Consider the following 23,613-nt stretch of genomic DNA (forward strand, 5'->3'; position numbering starts at 1 on the left):
GGCGCACACAGGTAAGCATTATTCGCGTCTGCGCTTCTTTCTTTCTTTCCCAATCTAGCTATACATTCGCAATGAAGCCCATTTTCTTTCGCATACAAGAGGGTCCAAGCATAAAAATACATTGATGTAACACTTCTATTGTGCAGTTCTGTCGTGAAGTGTAGCAGCTACATTAGTTTTGCCGGGCACTCGATGCTCAAAGCTAAAAATCAAATGCATTAGAATTTCCTCTTCATTATTGGAGAAGTTGTTCTAGGGTGCATGCATTATCCATTGTACTTTGTCGACGTCATAAACAAGCGCAACTCCGTTGCATCTGAGTCTACGCCGGCCTCGGTACAGTAGATCGCGCAAGTATGATGGCTGAGAAATTTTGCAGTTAAAAAAAAAGTAGATTCGATTGTGGATGCAAGAACGCAGTTTCATGAAGAATTATTGCTTCACTGTTTGTGTCGGTACTAAAGAACGGATTCACATATTAGAAGCCTGCCTTGTAATGCCTTCACTAGTGACTTCAGCACCGGTAAGGACATTTCTCGTTTGAGCCACTGCCGCAATTGCAAGAACCTGACGAGAGCGTGTTGAAGCGACCTAACTAAGAGTGGTCATCACTCTATTGTTCATTTACTACCTTTACTACCTTCTTACCTTTAGCAACCTGAAACTGTTACGTACAGCTAGTACGTCGCTCCTGTCCCGAGTAATTCCACGCATTTGGCATATGTTTTTAAGCCTGTAATGTTCAGAAGTCGCACAACTTGGAGGCTGATGCTTTGGCTCAGAGTCAACGTGAATTTTGTTGTTCAAACGCCAGTAACGCAAAAGAATGCTACCTTTCTTGAAGAAAGTTGTATTGCACCGCATCGATGCTCACATTGTACAACCGCTTCAGTAACGGTTGATCGGGACGTCTTCCGATAATTTCCTTAGATAAGAAAACGTCACCTTTAGGCACCCTTATTCGGAACTTTTCAATTCCGAATTGTGAATTGAATACCGCGATTCGAAAATTTCTCGACTATGTCCACTCTGTTTGTGTCAACAAGAACTGCGTAAATGCACTACGTGGCAATTATATCCTTACTAAAACTTTGTCCATCATCCATTATCAAAATCCACCGAATTGATGTAATGTCTTCCATCATAATGGTGGATATTGTCATGGACATAATGGAGGTATGGTGGGTGATGCTGCGTCCCCTTCCGAGCAAGTGAGAAACCGTCGCCTATGCGTCCAGCTGGCTACCCTGAACCAGGACTGAAAGGGCGCAGTTTATCCCGTCAACGCAAGAACACGGTAAGCGTTTCTTACGGCCCAGAGAAGGCGCTTGCCGTTTGCAGCTGTTGCTGTCAAATGCTGCTCCCTGCCATCCCCATTCAGGGTAATGAACTGCACACTGATGCATATAGTTGTCCTGGTGCGCTGTTCACTTTATAAGTTCGTAATCCAACCAGAACAAGCTGAGACATCTGAAGCAATGCTGATAGTTGGCCTAGTTGGTAATACATTTCATTAACAGTGTATTCGCAGCTGTAAGATATATGTGTTTCCTCCATTTCCTCGTCCTCCTTCCTCCCCCCCTTCTCTCTCTCTCTCTCTCTCTCTCTCTCTCTCTATATATATATATATATATATATATATATCTTTACCCGTTATATTACGTCCTTCCTGTATCTTTGTCCTGAGCTCTCCGCTTTCGCTGCGTTTCGGTGACGTTATTGCACTTAGAAAACGTAATGTCACTCAGCAGCTCAATTATTCGCGACACACTAAACACAGGCAGTTCAGTTGGTGGCGTCTTTCTTGCACTCTTACACTCGTTGTTGCTTGCCGTGAGCGATCGTGCCGTCGCGATCCCGAGCATGCAAGATATGATCACCACCGCAAGTGAGGAAGGCATTTTTTATGCTTTAAAAACCGAGGTTTTTTAGGCTAGGTTTCGTAAGATGGGGTTGTGCAGCGAAATGTCGAAGCCTTTTGCTGGGTCTACACCTGTTATTGCAACTTTCACGTGTGTTCGATGCGTATGAGACATTGCGTTGTAAGGGTGTAGTTGTGGGACCTAACGATGTTCTGCAAGTCCATAACTGTGCGAGTCAGTTGGATGACGTGTCCGCGATATGCCACTCTACTGTTAACAGTAGTGTTAACTGCAGCATACGTCTTTAATTGCATGAGTCACCTATACTACATGGCTGATATTTTCTTCTGCAAAATAGCCGAAATTCAAATGGCTTGTCGAGCGGCACAACCGGCGTATCGCAAGTGAAATGTGCCCTACATGTCAAGCTACGGTGGCGTGGTCACACCATCAAGATTGGGCACCTCTACATGTGTTGTACTGGAAAGCCCTGAATCGTCCTAAAGAAATCCGTACAGAAACCTAGTGCGTGTTGTAAGTGTAGTCCACGTTTTGGACTTGAAGTAAAATTTTGCAACTCAAAGCCACGGCAGCAGTTCCGGAACATCGTTTCAAAAGTAGCCACTAATTTCTGCTTGAAGGCATCAGCCACAACCTTATCGCTCAGTTCTCGCCTCAAATACTAAGGGTAGCAGGTTTCACACCCCGTTGCTGCTATTTATCCGGCTACAACACTGCCCGCTGTCGTACCACAACCCCAGAGTTGCGATTGATTGCATGGAGTGCGCTCAATACACCATACTGTAATTGCAGAGCCCTACCGATGCTGTTGAAACTATTTCCCATAAAATATTGCGAAATGCTTTTACCTAGACATCACTCCTGATTACATTTTAGAATTTTTTTCTGAAAGAATATATTTTACTGAAGTGCTGAAGTGTTATATTCACCGAGCGCCTTGAGGTGAGGGCATTTATATTCATTTTATTGGAAGGTTGCTACAGACACTTATTGCAGTACGTAATATTATGCAACACCAATGTATGCCATAATATATTGCCCTTTTTAGCTTGAAAATGCGTGTCTGAAGGTCAAAGGAATAAACTTTACAATGTTTCTCTTTTAATACAACCCACCTAGCAACGGTGCACAAGACAGTGAGAAGCTTTCAACCAGTAGAAGAGGAAGATTTGTCTCTTATACTTGCTGATGCAGTCTAGCAATGAGCCTCCTTCATATGCGTTTAGTGCCATATATCTACGCGTCCCTTATTGAAGCGTCGTACAGAAAGTTCACCCTAAAATGTATGAGATGTTATGCCATTATCTCTTTATGACGGATTCTCAAGTGTTCATGCAGTGCTCGCTTGCCCCCGTTCCTTGGTCTTTACATATCGTGGTAAAGAACTAGACGGTCATCTAGCTGTAACCCTAAGTTTTTTGTCTTGTTTTTTTTTTAATTTCTCAATTTCTCTCTTTGTCTCTCTCATTGCCGCAGTAAGGCTTAAGAGCTAAAGCTGCTACCGTGCTATGAACATTAGAAGGTTTCTGAAGAATTCTCGCTTAATGCAATGGGCGAGCACAACAATAGCGAATTCCCGGGTGTGATTGTTCAAGCTTTCTATTATGCTTAGAGGTCCAAAGTACAGGTGGGAGCTAACGGGCAAAAACGCAATGCGGTTTAGAGTTTGTATGAACGGAATAAAATACCTTACACAAGTTGGCCGACATTTCGATAGTTGGACCTATTTGTATCAGAGGCGCCTTGTGCTCCTTTCCGTTGACATCAGTTCTTGGATGTGGGCGCGAAAAGACAAGGACGAAGGGAAGAAGGACACACACACCGGCGCATCCAAGAACCAGGACAGACCAACAAGCCCCCATCGCTGCCCTCGTTGACATCAGGTCACCTGGCGTCATTTTCAGTTCTTACTATCCTGAAGGGCAATCGCCTGCCTGAGCCACTAGTCGCTATCAAAGACACAGGCCGTTTTCGTAGAGCGCTAATTAACGGGTTATAAGTCTACATCAAGCGTCGTCACTACCGAATTATTTTATTGTTAATACATCGCTGTTTTTATCCTGCGTTTTTTTGATTACTTGATATTTTATTGCGATAGCAATTAAATGGACACTCTCGGCTGGTTTTTGCCGTCGCCGTTGCCGTCATGTCCTTGATATGCATATGTAGGTATGTATGTATGTATATATAAATAAAAGCCACAAAGAAAAATAAATCAGAAGAAGAAAATTTCCGAAGCGCGCCACCGGGATTCCAACCTGCGACCCCTCGGTCCTTAGCGCGCTGCTTTAAACAACCCGGCCAGGCGCAACTAAGGCGCAACCGGCTGTTTAGCATAACAATGGCGGGCTATTTATATACACCATTTAACGTTAACGGCGCGCAGAGCTCGGAGGTGCTCCTGTGTGTGTAGTATCACCAGCGAGATTGCCCGAAGGGCGCGCTTTAAAGCAACGCTGCTACATTTTCTTTCAGGTTGAAGGCTGCCCTTGAGACGCGCACTAGAAAGCGGTGCATTTCTGTACCCACTGAAGATGCTTCGTGTCACATTCTGATTTGCTGCTATCCATTCACCGTTTCGCTGTTGCAAATGTGACTTTTTTTGTGTACTCTGCTTTTTACTGTTGTGCTTATTTACCTGTGAAATTGCTGTTTGTTTCCAATATAGTTATGATCTTTACTTCTATTGCTTTGTATTATATTTTTGTGCATTGATGTAGTGAAGCCTATACCCTGTATATTGCTTCATATAAGGCATTTAAGTATTACTAAAAAAACAGAGAGAGAAAAGCGTGGCTGATTTCTCCGTCATAGGAATCGGTATAACACGAAAGTAAAACGTCTTTTACATAGGTAGTTGAATGTTTACTGTACACTGATGCAAGAGAGCTTACACGGTGTCTATTGGCCTTTGGCACCGTTTAACATGGATGCACCCACGTTCACGCTTGGTGGCACATCTCCAACCCGACGACTAACGTCCATGATCAATAGGCACTTTTAGCTGGGCATTTACGATCCGCTCCGGTCAGACCGGCGAATGCATAGAGTTTCCTACAATACTTACTAGAGGGAACTCTGGCGCTAGTGTCTATGGGAGCTGCAATGCATCGCGCTTCAGCCAGCATGGGAATCATGGGTAGTACACGGATTTGTCTAAACTTCGTTCTTTCGGCTCCGTTTGGCTCCGCGTCGCCTGCATCCGCTTTGTCGCAAAACGAAGTTCAGCAAAAATCGGCAGTTTCACTTCACCACTTTAACTTCTTTAGGCTCACCGATTCAAATCTGGTCACGAAGTTCACAACGGTCCATTCTTTTATCCGAAAGAGAACCAAAACATAGCAATAAACAAAGCCACAAGTGCGTCCGAAGCCCACAAGCACGAAGACTGGGCAAATCCGTGTACTACCCATCATTCCCATGGCGGCTGAACGATCGCAGCGCCAGAGTTCCCTCTAGGTCATTTTAGGAAACTCTATGGGCGAATGCACACAAACGCGTAGAAGGAACTGTAGTGCGCGTGACTCAATTAACGCACAAACACGTTGAAAGAACTGTAGTGCGCGTGCGCAGAACGATCGTGTGACAGGCGGAAAGTTGAACGCATCTCTCGCTCCGCTCGTCCGGCCAACTGACCGGAGCGTGAAGGTGCGTCCACTTGGTCTCGCCGTCGTTTTTCAGCCAGGCTCACCACGTCCCGGCAAGACGCGCTCGTCAAAAACACGAAATATATGCAGTTCCTGCACTCTCTCGGGACGCTACATCTGCGAGGGGCTGAGCGTAAGCGACGCTCAGCTAAAAGAGCCCAATGATTAAACAAACCTTTGTGTTAGCTGTAGCAGTTAACGGTAACAGCGTAATCAAAGAAAGTGGTGTGACAGCCAGAAGAGCGTTGTTGACTGGACGCGGAACTTCGTCGTGTCTACCCTCTAGCCCGGCCGCAATGTTTCTTGGGGCGAGCGTAAGCGGGGAACGCGGTGTTACAGCCGGGCAAGGCAGGCTCGCGTCGAAGAGCTATTGATATTATGGATGGATGCTATGAGCGAGGCCGAGGTTTGGACTAAGGTCGCGTCGCGGTGTGTTAAGGCGTTGACAAAATTGCACTTCTCCTATTGGAAACGCGCCGAATGGGACGTACGCGTAGCAACGACGCGTCGCCGGAGCTAATCACGAAGGCCCCAGTCATGATGCGTTATTTCACTTTCCTGCTCCCAGAGAGCGACACCACCCCGTCGACTCAGAACACTGCGAGAGGAAAGTTGAAGTTGAAGTTTATTGCCACATGGTTACAATGCATGTATAAACAGCAAGGATGGTGGGATAAAACCTGCATATAGGCAGCTTGACTGGTTCCACCTCCCCTTACAATAACAGCAGCTATATGACAAGTATTCGCACTTATTGTAGTATTAACATATAAATACACAAGCAAAGTGATAAAAATCAGCAGAAACACACATTTTCAAGAAACACAAAAGCAAGGTTGACATTCATAATATTAGTTCAAGCAATGCGTTTTTAGCAATATAAGGTATGCTTTCATCGCATAGTTTATATTTATTTAGTGTGGAGGGAAGACAGTAGGAAAGTGTTTGAAGACCATAGTTTGTGCGTGGTCGCGGAACTGCCCGGAAGTGTGAGATATAAAAGGAGCGTTTGTAAAGCCTCCAGACTGTGTGACCGTGATGCAGTAGATTGCGTGCCCGGCACCTGTTGTCGCGAACCGAGGTCGTAGGTTCGACGCGCCCTTATGGAACTTTTTTTTCTTGAAGTTTTTTCTTTGCCATTTGATGTAGTGCATATTTGTGACGTCATTTCCGTGACGGAAATGCGTCACTGAAGGTTTGGTGGACCCCGGCATAAAACACTTCCGTGTTAAAAAACTGGGACAAAAATGAGAATGGCATTCCGCGCCTGTGAGGCGCGGAATGCCATTCATTTCATTTCATTCATTTCATTTCTTGGCAGTATCTTCTTTTGCAAATAACAAGCCCCCACAACGACGCTACGAGATCTGACGTCACCTACAACCCCATTTAAAGTAACACGCCACGAATGACCGGGCGCCTTTGATAAAGATAGGTGCGCTTATTGAAACGTTGCCTGTCTGTCTGAGGCACTTCATTCCTATTCGTACACCTTCTATGGGAGACCAGAGCTGGATAGGTGGCACGCCGAAAAAGGGCGCCTGGCGGGGAGTCGCGACATAACTCAGCCGCTCGCATGGCCTCCGCGTCGCCGGCTAATCTCGGAGGCCATGTCGCTCGCGCTCAGACGAGCGGCCGCGCTGTACCGCGGTGAGCGCACGCGCGTGCGCTGTTTCCGTGCTTCATTTTGGCGCGAACAGCTCGAGCAGCCATTGCGCCAGTAATAATGCTCTATGGTTTAGAAAAAAGTAACTTTCTCTGGAGGCTACTTTCTCATGAAAGCACTGGAAAACGGAGAGAAGCTCTGCAAAGCAGACTACGCCTGTGCATACGGCGTCGAAGAGAGAGTACTGTGCCATGGTGGCGACTCTGTCGTCACCATTTTCTGTTTGCGTCCTGAGATTTGTGTCAAGCTTGTGCACGCTCACAAGCCTTGATTGATAAGTACGTGCTGCGTTGATACCAGTAGCACACTACTGCAGTAAAAAGAAAGTAAGTGGCAAGGAGTAGCTATGTCAACGTTTTTCTGCCATGGTACGTATGCTCAGCCCTGGGACGTTGATCAAGCAAACCACCGTGCTAGCATAGCATGTATGGTGTCGCGCTGTTATGCTCGAGGGCGCGGGATAGATTATCGGCCACGGTGGCCGCGTTTCGATGGGGTTGAAATACAAAGAACACCCGCGTACTGAGTATTATATGTGAACAGTGAACAACCCCAAGTGGTCAAAATTAATCCGGATTCCCACACTACGGCCGTGCCTCATAATATACCTTGTTTGGCACGTAAAACGCCAGCAATTGCCGATGTCGATCAAACACGTTTATTCTAAGTAGACGCAGGCAAGCGAAAAAACTAATACAGTACGTTAGGCGAATTAAACGGCGAGTAAAAATCCAAGAGATTTGGCCCTTTTCTGCAAGGCATAAATTGCGATGTCTCTTCGCCGCGCCAGCCAATGCACAAGGAAGTTTTACCGTATCGGCTGACTACAGAAAGCTAAGCTTCGAGTAGTCCGCTGCTTTGTTCGTGACAACAACTCTGTCTGTAGCACAAGTGAAGTTCAACGGGGGCATCCATCCCGGTGCATATTTCTCATAACACTCTAGCGGCTACGGCAAACCTGCCCCCGTAAGCATCTCGTAGACAGACAGGTTTCCTTCTGCGTAACTGTTTGCAAATAATGTAGACTACTTCCCTATCGTATTATATTCACTGCACGCGGTGGCATCAGAAGGAGCTTGGTGGTGGTCAGATGAAAAGATTGTTACATATGCCGCATGCTCTATAATATGTATGTTTTATTTACGACAAAACACCGATTAAATTCTGCTCGTTGGCCCTGGTTTCCACTGGTGGCCCTCACTATCGAATAAACGAGCAGGCACGCGCAATTCGGGTTAGAAACCAGCCCGACGCCACAAGACAGGAGAGCAAGTGTTGCGGGATGCCGCAACTCTTGCTCCAGGATGCAACGCCGCATCCGTTCCCATTCATGTTTTATAAGGAAAAACATAAAAGGATACGTCCTCCCTCATTTCTACGTATTGTGGCACTTGAACGCGCAACAGTACCGCCAGCAGTTTTGTTTTGTTTCGGCGATACGCGCCCGCATCGCCTCAACCAGTCGCCACTTTTGTCCGCGGGAGCGGCTGGAGTATGAGCGCTTAGACCACCAGGGCGGCACTGCCCACACCGCGGAAACTCCAGCGCTGGTTCCCTATAGCGCTAATAGAGCGTTTTCTTACATAAGAGCTGATACCGTTACTGGGGTCTCGTGTTCTGCGTCAGTGGAGGCTAGAGGCCTCAGCTTCATGTACTTACATGCATCTCTTCTTTTTCAGTTACGGTTGCCTGAAAGGCGCCATATGCTTGGAATTGGGATCGTTATCGGTGTCGTCACAACCATTCTAAGCAATTATGCGGTTGCCTTTAAACCTGCAGGCAAAACTGAAGAATGTAAGTTTTGAAATTTAAAACTCAAGGAATACGTATGGGCCAGTATGTTATTGAAAGTTTTTGCTTTCCAAGCCCTGTAAATATATCGGCGCAAGGCTTCCATCCATACGATATAAATAAGAATGTGAGGTAACCTTAAAAGAACTTAGTGGTTTGTTGTTTTAAGAACTGCATTAGCTTCATACGCCAGCCGCCACCAATGTCAGTACCCCTAAGTGAAGCTACTCTGTAATAACCAGGTTAGATTCAAAGAAAAATGTAAGGCGGCAAACAGTCTAAGGGATGCTGTGCGCACAACCGCGAGAAAAATCGTCGCCGCAGTTCGCAGGTTTGGGACAGTTGCTGGATCGCCGATTTAACGTAGCACGCAAAATGAACTAACACTATCCACTATCGCACGTGTACATCGCTCGTGCTTGTTGCTCTTGCCATTCGCTCAATATATCAATTACATTGTCTGAATGCATTACACTATGTTCATCGCAATACCAGAGCATCAGATCAAAATTATTTTTGAAGTCACGAAACGGTAATCGGTTACATACGACGCCGGATAGGGATATCTGAGTCCTTAATAAGAACTTTTTCACGGGTACATTGCCTTCGGTAAATGACAAATTATGCATTATATTCTGGTAAAGCTAGTTCAGCACCATAATGGTAGTTCGTACCGGTCACGTGGCCATTGAGCACAATTGCGCGCAGCATCATGTTCAACAGGACAACGCCGCCCATCTGAATGTAGACCATATAGTGTGGGCTTTAGACAAGACGAAGATAATAAAGAAAATATGACAGGCCGTTTCCTACTTGACTTGCCTCTGGCGTGTTTCCGTACCGCAAAGAGAGCAGCAGAACAATGTCCGGTCACCTTCACATCTGGTATAGTCACGTGACATGAGGACCCCGCCACGGTGGTCTAGTGGTTACGGCGCTCAGCTGCTGACCCGGAGGTCGCAGGAATTATGATTCATAACTGGGACCATGCCTGTTTCTTGACTGGCTCGTACGTGTGCAGTGTCGTTTACTTCCTTGCTCTTAATCTCTCATTTTTTTGTTGATTATTTTGTTTTCACTGCTTGTACAATGTAAAGTGCTTACGCTCTCCTACCAGTTGGAGGCTATTCACAAGGAGCGGGCGAAGACGAAAGGTGGAAAGCCGACTCATTAAGGGGACACTTTTCCCTCACGTGCCTCATTCTGCCTTCCGCGACGACAATTTTGGGTGGCCCGGCGCACGACGCGAAGCGGCAAACACTTTCGACGACTTTAGGCCATACGCAGTTTGCTTTCTTTTTTTTTTTCCTCGCCTCGTGATTTCGTCGGTGTTCCTCTCTCTCCTTTTTTTCTTTTTCGTTATTTATTTTTTCTGTAATCTGTCTCCCCCACTCTGAAATGTCCTTGAAGGCGAGAGGGACGTAGCAAGAAGCAAATATATATATATATATATATATATATATATATATATACATAGTTCGAATTATATATATATATATATCTGGGACATGACGGCTACAGAAAAGATCAGCCCACAGTGTACATATAATTGCTATCGCAATAATAGCGCTTCTATATTCCTATTATTTCTTTTCTTGTTGCGTACAGTAGCCATAAAACGCGCTGTGCCGCACAGTTGCATCTCTGTAATATAGGAGCTGATTTAGTTTCGTCGTACAATGTGATATAGGATAATTGCATTACGACGTCAGCTTACAAATAACATAATAAAATGAACAATCGTTCGCCTGCCTTTTCCTTTATACACGAGATCTCTACCGCACAGGCATAGGCAGCTTTCGGTGGCAAACATTTAACAATAAGGAAGCAGTTACCAAATGAAAAACATTTACGCACACCCGTTTTCAGGCTTTTCCGACTCTCTTTTTTAAAACTATATGTTGTTTTGAAGATGTTAGCTCTGTAATAAAGCACCGACTACTCCTTTGCGCAGGTAATAGAATTCATGGAAATGGCAGCAATGAAAAAAGTACATAAAAGAGCATCAAGGGACAGTTCACGCAAGCCAGTCAAGCCGTAAAAATTATCACATAATCACGATTTCCATTTACTAGCGACACGAAATTAAACATAAAATACAGTCGGGTTAGAAAAGAAACAGTTTTGCGTTTGGTGCATGTTTACCAATGTTTTATTGCGCTTTATTTTTACTTACTGAACCCAGTTGAAAAAAAAAACACAACAGAATACCGTGAGAGAAAATTCTTTTGTGTTGTCATATTTTGGGACATGACATGCTGTTGCAACCCTGTCATCCGTCGCGAGATTCTGTTGTGCGTTTTTTGTGTCAACATGTTTTTGCAGTGTTACAACATATTTATCGCATTATTTCAGCGACATTGTGTTGTTACAACAGGCACCTAGATGTCACAAAATAATGTGGTACTTCTAACTTCTATTGTAGTACTTCAGCTCTCCGTTGTAACAGCACACCCGCGAAAGAAATCACTTCCGTTGCCACGACAAAGTGTGTCTGTTGCACGAGTGAAAAGTCCGTCAGCACGTCAGGAGTCCCTACACAGAAAGTCAGTCCCTACACAGAAATCTTGGGGTAACAACAGCAATTTATTTTGTCCTAATGGCAAGCTCTTTTGTCATTTTCAGCCGGGTACAATATAGGTTGTTGCGTCCTAATGACCTTTGTGCATAAGGCCTGCGCAATAAATATTTCTTGCTGATTGAAACCTGGGTATCCTTCTCATAAAACTTCGGACGAACGCTTGGTTTACCGAGTTTCACATTTATTTTTAGGGATTTACAGAAATAAAAAAGGCGGTTGGGATCATATGGAACTTTGCTTCTGGGCCAAGACCAAATGGAATTGCAATATGGGTAAGAATGTACGCAAAAATGCAACGTTTGCGCTGCCGCTATACTTCCACGAAAAAAAAGGAAAACATTTGCGCAGAGACCGTATACGACGATTTTCAGCATTAACAACCAACCGAACGTTTCTGCAGGGTGCCATTTGCTTTGCAAAGGAACAATGTACTAGAAGTGAAATGAACGTTTCATTCAGGTGGAGTTTGCTGTTTCACGGCGTATTTCAGCGGGCAACAATATCGTTGTCTGAGAGTTCAAAGTAGGGTAGCTGATACTTCATTCGATATGAAGAGAAAAAATCAGCAACGCTTCCCCTATCGAAAAAATGGGAGCAAGCCAACCTTGCCGTGTGCGTGACTGATTTACTTTCTTTCTTTCTTTCTTTCTTTCTTTCTTTCTTTCTTTCTTTCTTTCTTTCTTTCTTTCTTTCTTTCTTTCTTCTTTCTTTCCTTCTTTCTTTCTTTCTTTCTTTTCTTATTTCTTTCTTTCTTTCCTTTCGCATTGTGCAATGCTCCCTCTTAACTTGTTTCCTTCCTACATGCCAAGGATTGAACGTTAACCCACGGGCTTTGCAGTGTAACAATTCCTGTTGCTGCAGGCAACAACAATGGTTATGCATGAAGCATTGAAATACAACAATGAAAGGCGACAAAAAAATGTGGCAACGTTAATTAAGAAGTGACCACGATAAAAGATAAGGTTGTCATATCAGAAACAGTTCCCAGCCGACAAGCCCATGGTCGAGGGAGTCTCAATTACTAAAAAAACGGCCCATACAAATACGCCTGTGAGCGGGGCACATTGGAGGCCCGAGTTTGTGTACAGTCTTATTTATGTACACTCGGCTGCTTCGGGTTTTGCGCGAACTATGACCCCCTCCCCCGAAATCTGTAGCTCATAAGAGCTTCGCTTTACAAATGACCTGTGCATTCCGTGTCTGGCGCAGTAACATTATCTGACGCTCACATAAAGCGACTCAATAGGAACCGAGTAGGAATGCGCGGCCGAGGACAGCGGAATTTGACTGGCACACCAGTGAACTTGCGCTGGAAGAAATCACGTAACATCTGTCACGTGACTGGTTCCGACAAATTGGTGTCGCTTAAGCGGGGAAGCAGCACGGACTTGGGATTTTTAAACAGCGAAACTGTTCAAGCTGGCAGTAAGACATTCGTTAATAAGAAACCACTGCTGCACCATGCCTGTGCTAAAATAGCCCAGCCGTTGCCGCGCCGAGGAGCAGCCGCCGCCGAGCCGTCGCCATGGCAACCGCCACAGTTTCTTAGGCCAAGCACACTGTATCCAATCACCACTGGCGTTGTGATTCTCGTGCCGCAGCACGACGAGCTGATGATCAACCATCTTTGCTGTGCCAAGCTCTGAGCAAGTTAGTACAAACTTCCCGAATATTTTGAACAGTGAAGTTGTTTAAGCCAACCCTAAAACATCGAACCTGCCGCAGAATTATCATGATCATTAAGGGGTATGTGCCACAAAATTTGCGCTATTTCCACTACTCACCGGTACGGCGTGGTCTGTAATAGGCAGTCTTAGAATAGCGTACGCCAAGTTAGCGGTAGTGTTTGCAGCCCGCTATTTCTGTCACTTAACGGGAGCCCGCAAGCGGTTAGCGTACGACGCATGCGCATTTGCGCGAATAGCCAACGCAGAGCTTTGCGTACGCTATTTTAAGACTGCCTAATAACCCTGATGGGTGAGAGAACTTGTACAGAGAGATTGAGAAAGAAAGACAGAAGCAAACAGATAGACGGAAAGAAAGATATAGAGAAAAAATTATTGCCAAAATAATTCTTCACGAGGCGGAATTCGAACCGGCGTACCCTCGATCCGAAGGCAAGCGTCCTAACCACTCGGCTATCCAGGCACGCTGGTAGAGCGTAGCATAGCCTTGTATAGTAGAGTGTAGCAAGGGGCTGAGAAAGGGAAGTTGGCGTGAGCAGCAGAGGTGTGATGGTGAGGAGGAGGGAAAGGAGGAGGGGAGATAGCAAATCGTAGAGCGTAGGAATGAGAAAGAGAGATATATAGAGATAAAGAAGTTGAGAGAGAGAAAAAGAGATAGATATTAAGATTAAGAGAAAAAATTCTTCCTGAAAAAAGTTATTCACACGCCGCGATTCGAACCCGCGTACCCTCGTTCCGAAGGCGAGCGTCCTAGCCAATCGGCACCAATAGTATATTCTGGCAAAGGGTTGGGAAAGGGAAGAGAGCGTGAGGAGGAGAGATGTGATGGTGAGGATGGTAAAGCAAGCAAGTCACGCCCACCGACGGAGACATCGCGCGCCACCTCCTCTCCATAGGCGTGCGCACAGGGGTGCAAGGGGGGCGGCCGCTCCCCTATTCACCTTAGAGGGGGGGGGGGGGCAAAGTCAGCCCCGCACATTGATATAATAGGGAGGGGAGCGCTGCGACACGGTGGGGGGGGGGAGCAATGTCCGCGCCATACATTGACGCAATTGAGAGAGGGAGGCGCTGCGACCAAACTTCGCCCCCCCTGAAGGGGAACCCTGCGCATGCCTATGCTCCTCTCTATTCGCCGCGAGATAGGCGGCAGCATTGTCGCCGAGTTTGTGTGGATAGGCAGTGGCGGCGCGTATACAAACGCAGGCAGCGGCACTTCGCTGTAGGCGGTTTGAGTCGATTGTAGGCGAATAAAGCGCGTGGACTGCAGCCTGATGGTGATGTATACGCCCTCCATTTCCACATGAATGCATGAAATCGGCCTAACGTTCCTATTACGTGTGACAGAAGCGCAATCGCCCAATCAATGGGGTACTGGCCTTTGGTCTCATTAGTGTTTTGTACTGTGTTCGATGTTTTTTCTTGCTTTATTTGCACGTGTTTAAATTGCGTTTACTTATACCACAATATAAATAGTGTTGCGCGACTGAGCCAATTAAGTACTTACTTGTTCTAGCGGCTACAAAAAAAGAAAAGATTGCCTGTATTTCTGCGTACTTAGATGAAGTGGAACTTTGTGCACGCTGCTTTTCTGTTTGCATGAATACGCATACTGTTATTATAGAAATGCGCGGTTTCAGGTCTTTTTTGCCGCTAACAGGCCTCTGCAGACGCTAGTTCATGCTTTTCGGTATGACAAGGATTTCCAAATCGCCAACAATTCACGAGTGGGTGCCGTTAAAATTCTGCATTCACACCTCGATATCTAGTAGTTATTTTTTTTTTCGTTTAGGACGACGCCAAATGCACTATGTGATGTGCTTGAACGACAGAGCGGTACCCACATTGAAACGATTTTGGCGAATGGGTGGTACGATGGTTAGAACTAATGCCATACCGACACGTGCATGCCCTCACGTATTAGAGTGCATACAAGTCTCGTAAGACGAAATGCTTATGTATATCGTGTAGGCATACGTACAAGCATTTGATACTGTGCTAGCACAACGGAATAAGCTGTAATCCGGGTACGTACATGACGTACGCACACATGCGAACATGGTGTGGCTAGTAGACGACGCAAGGAGCGATCCACATCACGGGCTTTCGTCCGCTCACCGCTAGGTACCGACTCTGCTCGATCTCGCCGCCAATAGTGCATAGCCTGGCTGCGCCCTATCGAGTCGCGAGAGTCATGGCGCGTCCTAAGAAAGTGCGTACTCCCGATGAGGAAGCCGCTCATATCAAAGCTAGACGCGTCGGTCGACAGGGAGGGCGAGCGGCGACGGACCCGCGCTTCTCTATTCCAAGCTTTGTGCAACTTAGGGCAATCATTGAATTTTGTTTTACAGCGAAAGCTGTTATGAGATCATTTCACCGGCCGTTTTTGGCGCCGTAGTTGTCCGCCGCCGCCGCCGCCGTCGCCGCCGCCGCCGCCGCCGCCGCCGGTGTCCGTAACCAGTATCGCTCGAAATAAGAAAAAAAACTAAATAAGAAAAAAATTCCAGGATGGAACGAGGTTCGAACCTGGGTCCTCTGCGTGGGAGCCCAGTATTCAACCTCTGAGCCATACCGGTGCTTCGAACTGCTTTGCTAAAAGGTCCTATACAGGCTTCATGTCGGGAAGGAACCACATTAGCATATGCAATATAGCGTGGTAGATGAGTAAAATAAGCACCAAGCGTAGCACAACGCGAATTCTGTAACCAGGCGTCACACAATGCGAATTGCGCAACGAGCAGGTTGTTGAATGCTTCCAACCCATTACAAAGGGACCCTGCCATAATTCTTCATCATCAGGCACAGCATCAACAAAGTGCGCATAATGCCTTACATGGGTATAGCAGGTACCAACGCTCTCCGTAGAATGACAAAAAATGGCAGAGTGCCTGCTGGCCTACTTCTCAAAAATTACAATTTTTATAGCGTAGTGGGTTCCTCGCAAGTGCACTTGGATTGGTTGCCAAGGAAGCCCATAAGCGCATGATACACTTCCTCTGGGTCTCAGTAAAATTACAATGATTTATAGCGTAGTGGGTTCCTCGCAAGGGCACTTGTATTGGTTGCCAAGGAAGCCCATAAGCGTATGATCCATTTCCTCGGGGTCTCAGTAAAGTTCTTCGCCCCCCCCCCCCCCCCGTCTCTCTCCCACGTCAACGTATGCTATACAGCATGACGGGAGAGGGAAATAGCGACCGGGCGTCACCCAATGCAAATTACATAACTGGTGGGCCGTTTAAAGATTCCAACCCATTACAAAGGGCTGAGCCATAATTCTTCATCGTCATCAGTCGTCGCGTGAACAAAGTGCACATAATGCCTTACAGACGTGTAGCTGGTGCCTCGCTTCTCCGCAGAATGACAAATAATGGCTTAGTAGGTGCTTCCAAACTTCACAAAAATTGTGATTTATGGCGTAGTGGGTACCTTTCTAGTGTACTTGTATTGTAGCCCCAAGAGAGCTTAACGGGCTCTAGAAACGCCGCTCTTCCAGCTTTCGCTGTGACTGTGCTGCGGTTTTAGCGCAGGCCTGGCGTTTTTTGTTCTACAGCCCGTAATAAATTCCGTATTTTAATTAAACCGTTGCGCTAAGTGCACAGATATCAATTCGAGTATGTTCTCTCTGAGTGCTGGAAAAATTATTCAGTGTGTTGATTATTAATAATGTGGAGGTAAACATACCGAGCTGCTTACCACCACTGTCACAAACCACCCACGTCAGAAGATATCGCCTATGTCTCTCCTATCCAGTCTACCAGTGTTCCCTAGCAGAGATGTGGCATTTTTCTAAAGGTGACACGTGACTCTTAAATTATATCTGTGAGCCAACAAGGTGCCAACCGCATCAAATTTTTCGACTGTATTGTCTCTTCATCAAAGCTGCAGTTTATATTACACTTTAAAATTTTGACTCCAATAGGGCTTAGCCGCGTCACGTCATTCTGACGTACAATTCACGTAAAAGAAAAAGTATATTTCATTGCACGTTCATTCATGCCGTGTGAGACGTGTTTAAAAATGTGTTTGCATTTTTCGAGTTAGTGGAGTAATAGCAGGATGCTGTTCTTTATCATACCATGCATAGCAGCTTCTAAAAAAAATTCGGGACGTTTGTACTAAGTTCCGCAGAGCTTCGCACAGCCAGGCTGGTTGATTTTCATCTCGTCGTTCTGCAGCACGGGAATCACAACGCCGAAGGCGATTGGGTCCAGCGCGCTTGGCCAAAGAAGCGGCAGCCAAGAGACGGCGACGGCCGGGTCCGGAATAAGCGTAAAGCTTGCCACTCTGAATGTGTTGAAATCGCTGTTCATGAGCCACGGAGCAAAAAACTGTGGAGGTTGCTATGGCGACGGCTCGGCGCGGCACTTTGTTGACGCGGCCGAGTGAGGATGATGAAAAATTATGGCTCAGCCCTTTGTAATTGCTTGGAAGCTTTAAACGGCCCACCAGTTACGTAATTCGCATTGGGTTACGCCCGGTCGCTATTTCACTCTCCCACCATGCTCTATAACATACGTTGGCGTGAGAAAGAGAGAGAGAGAGATGGGGGAGGGAGAACTTTATTGAGAACCTGAGGAAATAGATCATATGTTTATGGGCTTCTTTCGCAACCAATACAAGTGCGCTCGCGAGAAACCCACTACGCATTAAATCATCGTAATTTTTGTGAAGTAGGAAAGTGGCCACTATGCCATTTTTGGTCATTCAACGGAGAGCCGTGGTACCCGCTAAACACCTGTAAGGCATTATGTGCACTTTGTTGATGCTGTGCGGGATGACGATGAAGAATTATGGCAGAGCCTTTTGTAATGGGTTGGAAGCATTCAACAACCTACTCGTTGCGCAATTTGCATTGTGTGACGCCTCGTTACTGAATTCGCGTCGTGTGAAGCCTGCTTGCTATTTTACTCTTCTACCACGCTATGTTACACGTAGTAATGCGGTTCCTTCCCGACATGAAGCCTGTATAGTGCCTTTTTGCAAAGCAGTTCCAAGCACCGACATGGCTCTGAGATAGAATACTGGGGAGCTCGATCCCACGCAGAGGGCCCAGGTTCGAACCCCGTTCCATCCTGGACTTTTTTTTCTTTATTTCGTTTTTTTTTTAAATTTTATTTCGCGCGATAGTGGTTACGGACACCGGTGGCCGCGGCGGACAACTACGGCGCCAAAAACGGCCGCTGAAATGACCTCACAACAGCTTTCGCTGTAAAACATAATTAGATGTAGCGAAAGTGATCAAAACTATCGTGCACGCCCCCTTTCTTCGGGCTCAGAAATTCACGTCAGAACAAAAGTTTGTTTCATTGCGCGTTCATTCATGCCACGTGTTTGTAAGTACATTTCCTTTACCAGTTCGCCAAGGCACCTGCCCACCAACGAATGCACGTGCCCCTTATTGCTCTGAGACTGACTACCTCGATTGCACTGAGTGGATTCTCCGATCAGGCTTTCGTTTCTGCAGCTGCCACTGCGGTAAGCCCAATACGCTCATTTCTGCCCTGAGTATGATTGCTTACTAGCTCATTATTTGGCGGAAATAACTGATTTCATGGTGACTCGAAGCTCATTTAACCATCCACACTGGGCTTTGGCATGTCGCTGTGCATGAAATTGCTCACCAACTTTCCTTCGTACGCGTGCAGATACAGCGTGCTGACCACGGGAACTGTTTCCTGTCCCGAATTCGATTAAGTGATGTAGCTAACTTTTAAGATCGGTGAAATCACCCGCTGCGATAATGTGTGAATATGACCTTAAGTTAAGGAATGTCGGATAAAGAAAGTCGTCGCTAAGGATATGTCAGAGATAACTGAAGGCTGTGGCCGAGAGACAGAAATCCCGAGACCAACGTGGAAACAAGGAGCTACGCCAGAAGGGCCCAGGTTGGCTAAGGGAATATATATGCAATAGGGCGTATGGCACGGAGAGCGACTGAGTGCAATTGGTCATCGCGGCATATTAAAAAAACAGGACTGTCTATGCAGAAAGAAATGTAGCAAGCACGTAGGATATTATAAACGTCTCGATGGCGTCTGGTGAACCACCAAAGGACACTGCAACGTTAAGAGACGTTTCACGAGGCGTGTAAGTATCGACATCAGTGGTCGCTTTGTTGGCAATGAGGGAAATAACACTCCGTGGGGCCGAAGTAGCCCACAAATAGACTCAAATTGTGCCAGCGTTTATTAAATAACAAGGTACGGACTGAGTACAGATATATTTTGGGTGTTTTCTGATGCTTTACCGTACATCATTCTTGTCATCAGAAATAAAGACATACGCAAATATGAAAGCGTTCTTTTCGTATGCGTCTGTGCGTGCGAATGCATGCTTTTAATAGAGATATTATTGAACACCATGGCTTTACTACTCCGATGACATAGACAACTGCTATTACCTCAGATCTTCACGAAAACGCTCGTAGCCGTCAATTGTACTTAGCCAATTTTGTTGGCTGGTACATAAAATAACACAACCCGTCAATAATAAAAGCATTATTTTGCTTGCTCCTTGGATGAACATGTCTCTCTTTCTGATAATGCCATCTAAGGAGCACGCAAAATAATGCTTTTATTATTGACGGGTTGTGTTATTTTATGTGCCAGCCAACAATAATTGGCTAAGTTGCTCAACAACTAGCGCTTTATCAGATACACATGCGGTATTCAGGGTACATACAGGTTTACACAGATGGCTCAAGTATCACAACGTCTTCAACATCGGCATTTATCATACCACAGCTCAATATTCAGGAATCATTTAAATTATGTCGCACGACGTCATCTACTACAGCTGAGCTTTTCGCTATTCTGTATGCTATAAAGTTTATAAACTCGGCCGCAGACGCGAGAAAATGGGTACTTTTCAGCGACTCCCAGGCCACATTAAGATCACTCTCGAGTACAAACATGACAGTAATTAGTGATAGCATGACATACGAAACGCTGAAAGAGCTCACCAAAGCAAGCAAGGCGCAACATGAAATCAAATTCCAGTGGATACCTGGCCATTGCAACATTCCTGGAAACACAACTGTCGATGAAGCGGCACGACAAGCACATCGTAAAGATGTTACTATTTCTTTACCAATTGCGAAAAAGGAATTGCGTGGTCTTATAAAGGCTACAACTTTCAGAATGAGCAAAACTGCTTGGTTTGACCAAAGTACAAAGAGCTGTACAAAGTACAAAGTACAAAGAGTGTGGCCAACTAGAGTTTTACAGACGCACGCTTTAAAAGCGTTAACACGTTTCTTACAAGACAGCGGCATTACTGACAAGTACTAAGAAATACCGAACTTTCATTTGTATAACACATGTCGTACTTATTATGCGCAGTCTCATATGACACCCATCATATGTGTGTGCTGAAGTGAATAACGTATCGACTGTTATGTACACACGAGCGAATACATCTTCTTAAAGACCAGACGTGTGCTCTGCTGTTTTGTGCTGGTCGGACCAAATATTAACGACGGATATTTTCAGAGACTTCATTCGCTGACTTTGGAACATTTCTTTATCATTTTGTTGTGATATGTGCCTATAAGTGTGTTTTTGCATATGAGTGCCCGAGTGTTCCATTTTACATGAACTGCCTTGTTGTTTTACTTTAAGATATCACTCAAGGGCCAAAGAGTAGCCGGCGCCATAATTGTGCGCCAACATCTCCTTATATATCATAACAATAAAACAAAAATTTGCGTGCTCCTAAAGTCCACTGGTATGCCGCAGTTGAGGGCTCCGGATTAAATTTGCGCTGTTCGGATTGTCAGAAATTTCAAACTGTATTGAAAGCACGCGATATGCACGAAATTTCCACGCAGCAACCATGAGAATGCGGCCACCACAACACGTAATACAACAGCAGAAACGTCGTAAGTTTTGCGCGCAATGGTTAGGTAAGAGCGTACATGAGCGAAACTATATAATGCATATGGACGCAGATGTGCTCTGCTAAGCAAGTAGGTCAGCGTACTTGGGCATGCCTGTCAGACTATGGATGGACAATGGCCATGGGACCGTAGACAGCGATATTGTTATTGCAAATACAGTTTGTATATTATAGTTTCCGCATGACACGATACTGCTTCGGCCAGATGGGAGGCGGCCCTCCGCAGCTCCCTCCTGGCTGACCAGCTCTGGGCCGTCCAGCAGGCCCGCGGAGCGGCCGGCAGGCTTGGTCTGACGGTCCCGACGTGGGAGTCGCCCTCTGCGCGCTGACGCGCGCCTTGCAGGACCCAAATAAAGTTTTTCAACCAACCAACCAACAAGATTAACAGAGCCATCGTTGACTAGACTTCTTAGCTTAGCCCAACTCCAGGGCGACGACCACACAAATGTGTGGGAGTTCTCCCGGCCTCACTTCAGGGGCTATCAGTAGAGCAGCTTGAACTATCTGCTCCACTGCAAGTTGTAAGCGAATCGTATTTTCAGGCTTTTTAATTGCGAGAGCAATTATCTCAGTACTCACGACGGCTATTCGCCGTCGCCGTCGTGTTTCGTATAAAGTCAAGATTGATAACATTGCCTCGCGCATCGCATGCTCTGTACCGTCAATAACAGCGCGCTAGTGAGGGCGACGAACGCGGCTGCAGCATGAATGAAACGAGAGGGCCATCTCCATCGCACGGAAGGAGAACGCGATAACATCGCCCCGTGTGCGAGGCCTGCCGTCGATTGTCCCTCAAGCAGAGAGGAAACGACCCGCCCGTGTTCTTTCTTCGGGTGAAGGAGCATAAGCGGACGCCGGGGGAAGCGGTGGGGTGCTGCATCCCTTGTGTAGCACCTGCGAACTTTGACCGTAAGGGCGTGGTCACGAGCGCCAGACACAGTGAACGGCTCGCATACCCTTGCACGTGCTGTACTCCCACCCCTTACCTTGCTTTGTGACGACAGAGAAGAACGAAAACCCCTCCTCTCCCTGGAGCGACCGTATTCACATACACCAGCGTTTTGTTGAGTTTTGACAGAGACCGGATTCAAAAGAGTGAGCTGCTAGCCTTGTCTCGTATAACATTACAATTTGTTGGTATCGTATTCATTGCTTCGCCCTTGCGGCAAAACTGTGATTTTTTATTCATTCGACTCTCTTTTATGCATTTGCAATGATAGCTAAAGTGCTAGGTGTCGAGATGAGCATGAAAATGGTGCAAGTTTAGATGGACTAAATGATATATTGTTAAGATATAGACATCTTCCGCAAAAGAACTCGGCTTTGAACATGGACCTGCTTCCGATAATTAAGCCATTGTGTCACAATCTGTGATGGCTGCAGTCAAATTGCCGTATAACTCTATGTGAGTGTATTTGAAAACAGCAACTGACAGCAATTACCTATTCCATTTCTCACAAAAACATCATTGTTTACTTCCACGCTTTTTTGTGTAGGAATCGAACCACCGTTGATGGTCCCTACAATAAGGCAAGGTCCGGGAAACCATTCAAACCAAGGTACGTGTTCTGTCGTTGTTGCAGTGGTAGCCTTAGTGTCTGGGTACTCGTGTTCCTTGCTTCAGGTCTGTATGTCAATAACAAGATGTTATATGACATCTGTAATATGCATTTTAAATGTACTGTATTGCATTTTGACTGCTTTTTTTTTCGTTGCTGTATTCGAGCTTCTGTTGTAGGTCTCTAGTTACCCCTAAGTAACAATGTGTGAGGGCTTTGTATATCATAGAGAAGCAAATATCGGCCAATGTCCAACCACATGTGTGCCATATCAATACGATGTGTAGCTTATTCGTTTTCATGATAACTCAGCTGTTTTGTCATTGTGAACGTAGGTGTCAAATGATGATACATCGAATGTGAATGTCACTGAACATTAAACAAGTATTTTATATTAACAAAGATGAACATCAATATAATTTGTCGCTCTTGTCTTGCTTTTTTCTAGGGGCCACACCGGCGCCCAGCAAGACAAATATATCGAAACCTGCGAGAAATAAGCATCACTAAGGTTTGGGCCTTGTCATCCTCCTTACATAGCGCTAACGGCTGCAAAGCTGCTTGAGCTGTCTTCCCTACTAGAAATTTTAGTACTTAATTACCGTTGCTTACCACCCCATATCGATGCCTTTGTTTTCATATAGGTATAAAAACTCTGTCTCTTGCTGTGTCTAGAAACACTGATGTTTTTCTTGGTGCCTTGAGGCAGTATGATGCCTTCAGGCAGGGACTTGATGCCTTCAGGCAGTATGCGAGGAATTATTGGTCGGCTGCTAGCTCGTATAAAGATCACGTGCTGCGTGACGCCAACAGGCAGAAAAAGAGTGTTCCACACTCGCCGCCATGGCTGCGATGGGCGCTGACTAACACTCCCAAGTTTAAATGCACATATATACCCCATAAAGTGG

At 45.9% G+C, this 23,613-nt stretch overlaps 1 protein-coding gene across 5 annotated transcripts in view; it reads left to right on the forward strand.

The window, feature by feature from the left end:
• Positions 1 to 228: 228 nt before the first annotated feature.
• LOC119373351 (uncharacterized) overlaps positions 229 to 23,613 on the forward strand; it is a 40,282-nt gene continuing 16,897 nt past the window's right edge. The window contains exons 1-7 of one of the 5 annotated variants that reach the window (XR_005179832.2): positions 229 to 523; positions 1,177 to 1,297; positions 8,876 to 8,990; positions 11,760 to 11,840; positions 18,606 to 18,725; positions 22,643 to 22,705; positions 23,154 to 23,216. Coding sequence is in view for 2 of the 5 variants with exons in the window: in XM_037643377.2 (XP_037499305.1) it covers positions 407 to 523; positions 8,876 to 8,990; positions 11,760 to 11,840; positions 18,606 to 18,725; positions 22,643 to 22,705; positions 23,154 to 23,215 (558 nt within the window). In the remaining 3 variants the exon portion in view is untranslated. The other 4 variants (XR_005179830.2, XM_037643378.2, XM_037643377.2 and 1 more) reach the window with 4 other exon arrangements.

Source organism: Rhipicephalus sanguineus, chromosome 11 (assembly GCF_013339695.2).
Source record: "Rhipicephalus sanguineus isolate Rsan-2018 chromosome 11, BIME_Rsan_1.4, whole genome shotgun sequence".
NCBI lineage: Eukaryota > Metazoa > Arthropoda > Arachnida > Ixodida > Ixodidae > Rhipicephalus > Rhipicephalus sanguineus.